Here is a 4,170-nt window from a genome sequence, read left to right as displayed (position 1 = left end):
GCCGCCCCCCAGGCGGGAGCCGCCCCCCGCTCACCTGTGCGAGGGGAGTGGAGCGGGGAGGCGGCGCCCGGCTCCGTCACCGCTCTGGCGGGGCACCCGTTGCTCGGTACAGCCCAGTGCCGCCCCCCGCCCAGCCTGGCCGAGTCCCCGCCGCCCTCACGGGCCGCGCCGCTCCTGTCAGCATTTGAACGGGACGAGGGGCCCGCCTCGCCCTTATTGGCCGCCGCGTCCGCCCGTCAAGCCGCTCCCTGCCGCTCCATTGGTCGCCCGCGCGGGGGAGGGGCGGGGCGGGTGCCGGCGGGGCGCTATAAAAGGCGGGGGCTGGGCGGGCGGGCGCTCAGTGCCTCTGCGCGACAGGTACCGGCCGGCGTGGGGGGGGTGGGTGTGGAGAGCGAGAGGGGGGCGGGGCAGGCGCGCGCGCGCGGAGGGGCGGGCCGGGGCGGTGCGCGGGGCGGGCGGGGGCGCGCGCGGCGCTGCCGCCTGCACGCGCCCTGCCTGCACGGAGCGCGGCGGCAGCGGTGGCGGCAGCAGCGGGAGCCACCGGCGCGCACGGCGATGCCCGCTCTGCTCCCGCCGCTGGCCGCCCCCTGAAGACACCCCTCTCTATTTCCCCCCCCCCTCCTCCTCCTTCTCCAGCGACCTCAGGCTCGTTTCCCCCCCCTTTTCCCCCTTCCCCCCCCTTCTATTTCCCCTCTTTCCCCCCCCCCCCCTCCCTCCCCGCCTCTTTATCCTCCGTCTTTGCCACCCTCCCGGTCGCCGTGTGGATGCGGCCCGGGGTGCCTGGCTGCGCGGGTGGCGAGAGCAGATGCTGAGGGGCCGGAGGAGGATGGAGTGCACCCTCGATGCGCAGAGTTTGATCAGTATTTCCCTGCGGAAGATCCACAGCTCCCGCACGCAGCGAGGCGGCATCAAGCTCCACAAGAACCTGCTCGTCTCCTATGTGCTCCGCAACGCCCGGCAGCTCTACCTGAGCGAGCGCTACGCCGAGCTCTACCGCCGCCAGCAGCACTACCCCGACGGAGCCCCGCTCCTCGCCATGCCCGCCTGCCCGCCGCCCGCCGCCGCCCCGCCGGAGCTGGCGGCTCTCCCGCTGCCCGCCGACACGCAGGACCGCGAAGCGCGGAGCTGCTCGGCGGCGCGGGGCGGTGCGGAGCTGTTGGAGGTGCCGGTGTGCGCGGCTCCCCCGGAGCTGCAGCGAGCGCCTTGCAGAGACTCGTCCCCGGGATTCTACCGGGCCGCCGGTAGCGCCGGCCCCGGTGGTGGCGGCGGCGGCGGCGGCAGCGCGCCCCCGGGTCTGCTGTACCCCGCCGGCTGTGACTTCGGGAGCGGCGGGGCTCCGCACTGTAGCAGCCGCACCACGGTGCTGGATTTGGACACTCACGTCGTGACCACGGTGGAGAACGGGTACTTGCACCAGGACTGCTGCTCGCAGTGCCCCTGCTGCTGCCAACCGGCACCGGGGCTCGCCTCCCCGCCGCCCACGCCGGGCACCAAGCGCAAGTATTACCCGGGGCAGGAGGAGGAAGAGGAGGGGGTGGAGGAAGGGGAGCCGGGGGGAGGCGGGGTGGCGGGCGGCCCCCCCTTCGCCCCGTGCACCAAACGCGCCCGTTTCGAGGAGTACAGCGCCGAGCACCCCCAGGACTCTTCCAACATCTCCAACTTGATCTCCATCTTCGGCTCCGGTTTCACGGGGCTGGTGAGCCGGCAGCAGGCGGACTCGGAGCAGCCCCTCAACGGGCAGCTGTGCAGCAAGCAGGCGCTGGCGAGCCTGGGAGCCTGGACTCGGGCCATCGTCGCGTTTTAGAGAGGAGCGGGGAGCAAAAGAAGGGGAAAGGGGGGGGGCTGGTGGTTGCTAAAACGGGGGTGCGATCCGAGGGACAGCGGCTCCGGGGAAAGGGGGGGGGCGGGGGGGACACCCTGAAACAAAGGCGGGGGGGGTGGTGGGGAGGTTGGGATGAGGGGAGGGGGGGGTACCGAGGGGTGCGCAGGGGAGGTGGGAGGGCAGAGCCACGCTAGTGTTTTATAAATTGTACAATAAAGAAAAAAAAATCTAAGATCTCGGGACTTTATTTTTGCAGAGGTGAGAGAGAAAAAAAAAAACAAAAACAACAAAAAAAAAATAATAAGCAAACAAACGAAAACAAAACAAAACCAACAACGCAGCACCTATTTAAATAATCCTCTTTGTGTCCGCTCGGGTTCTCTCGGCGGCGGGTTTCCCGGGGCCGGTGCTGGCGGCGGGGACCGCCACGTGAGAGCCGGGCCCCGGCGCACCGGCCCCGGGACCCCCGGCGGGGAACGGCCCCCGGCCCCCGGGCTGTCCCGGCGGGGACCCGCCGTTGGTGTTGGGGTGCGGGGTGGAGGGCGGGGGGGGAAGAAGTAGCCGCTGCCCGTTCGCTTTTGTGCGTTTCTTTGTATATTTAAAAGAGAAGAAAAAAAAAAAAAAAGGCAGAAATGAAAACATTTCAACTTTCCTCCCAGAAGAAACGCGAGCGGTGGGACTTCTTCCCACCGCTTGTGCCGGGGTAAGGCTGGAGGGTTACGAGAGCTGAATTTTGGGGGGGTTAGGGGGTGGGTAGGGGTGAGGTGTGGGGGGGTAAAGCAGGGGCCGGGGGGTCCCTCCGGGCTGCTCCCCGCCGCGCCGGGGAGGGGGCGAGCCGCCCCCGGCAGCCCGGAGCCCCCGCCGCGGTGTGTGTTTGTGATGCCGCAGGTAACCGTGTAACACTACTCACGTCTCCGCTGTGCTGTGTCGGGTCTCTTACTCTTTTTCTTTTTCTCTTCCCCCCCCCCCCCCCCCTTAAGTTCAACTGTTCTGGTTTCAGCCTTCCAAATCATAAAACCAGCATTGTTTGGTCTTGTGAAGAGATCTGTCGCCTGTAGAGTCTCTTGATTATTTTTTTCCCTAATTTTTTCTTTTTTAAAGAAAAACCTTTTGTTGTAAAAAGGTGGGTTTTCTGGTCGTCCCCCCTCCTTGTTTGTTTGTTGTTTTGGGGGGTTTTTTTTGCAGCCTGCCCACTCCCAACTTCACGGTATCAGCACTATGTGTAACTGAGGATGCTTTGCCAAACGGTCTGTTGGGGTCTTTTCTATTTTTTTTTTTTCCTCCTTTTTCTTTGTTTGTAAGCCTGTATTTTTGTGCATATGGAATTGTATATCACCGGGTAAAACTGTTCAGATTTGTTTAAATTTATAATCTTAATAAAAAGTCGATTATAAAGTTGCTGTGCTCTCGCTTTCCTTCACACCGCAGCCCGCGGAAGACCCTCTCCTGAGCCGCCCCTTCCCCTCTGCACCGGGGGGAGCCTTTGCGAAGGCTCCGACCCCCCCTCAGCCCCGGCAAAACCCCCTTTGTCCCCTCCCCAACACCATTCAACTTCACCCTTTCCTCCATCCGCAGCCCCCCCCGGCTGGCAGGAGGCAACAAAAGCCCCCCCCCCGCCCCCCTCGTGTGTCCGGAGGTGCCACGCACAGCGAGTCCCAGGTGGGGAAGGGGCCGGTGTCCCCTCCCCGCTTCCCGCGGCGGGGGGAGCAGGCGGGACACCCCCCCCCCCCCCGTCCCTGTCCTTACCTGCGGGGCCCGGGCCCCCCCCCCTCCCGGCACCTGGGCAGCGCCACCGCCTGCGCGCTCCTCCGCGTCCCCCGATGCGCTCGGGAAGTTTTTTTTTTTTTTTTTTTTATTTAAGTTGGAGTTTGTTATCACCGCGCGGGGCCGCTGGGTGGTGCGTGCGGGGCTCGCCTTTATCCCCCCCGCCTTTTTTGTGTGTGTTTCCCCCCCCCACTTCACACCAAATGAACGAAGCCGGGGACGCTCCTCACCCACCCGCCGCCGACCTCGGGAGGGGGGAGATTTGAAATTTTTAATTAATTTTTTTTTATTTTTTTAAATCCCGTGCAAAAAGCGCGATTTCCAGCATCCAGCGCAAACCCGGCAGCTCCTCTGCCCCCACTCCCACCCCGCAACGACCTCCCCAGCACCCCCGGGACCCCTCCGCCTAAAGCCACCCCAGGGACCAAACCCCCTCCCCAACCCCGCGCATCACCGCGGGAGCGCAACCTTCCCCTCTCCCGGGGAGAGAGGAGCCCCCCCCCCCCCCCCAAAAAAAAAAGGGATTGCGGCGGGGAGGGGGAGTTCCGCGGGTGCGTTACGGCCGCAGATGTGCCCGAAGCTTC

The 4,170-nt window shown here is 65.1% G+C and overlaps 1 protein-coding gene across 1 annotated transcript; it reads left to right on the top strand.

Annotated features, from left to right (window-relative positions):
- The first annotated feature begins 416 nt into the window (after nt 1–416).
- On the top strand, nt 417–3,284 carry IER5L (immediate early response 5 like). The gene has a single exon (XM_063353405.1). The coding sequence runs from the start codon at nt 806–808 to the stop codon at nt 1,802–1,804; it is 999 nt and encodes a 332-aa protein (XP_063209475.1). The 5' UTR covers nt 417–805; the 3' UTR covers nt 1,805–3,284.
- The last annotated feature ends 886 nt before the right edge of the window (nt 3,285–4,170 follow it).

This window comes from Chroicocephalus ridibundus, chromosome 15 (genome assembly GCF_963924245.1).
Source record: "Chroicocephalus ridibundus chromosome 15, bChrRid1.1, whole genome shotgun sequence".
Taxonomy (NCBI): Eukaryota; Metazoa; Chordata; class Aves; order Charadriiformes; family Laridae; genus Chroicocephalus; species Chroicocephalus ridibundus.
The sequence above is the reverse complement of the archived record's forward strand: the minus strand, read 5'-3'. Positions and strand labels throughout refer to the sequence as shown.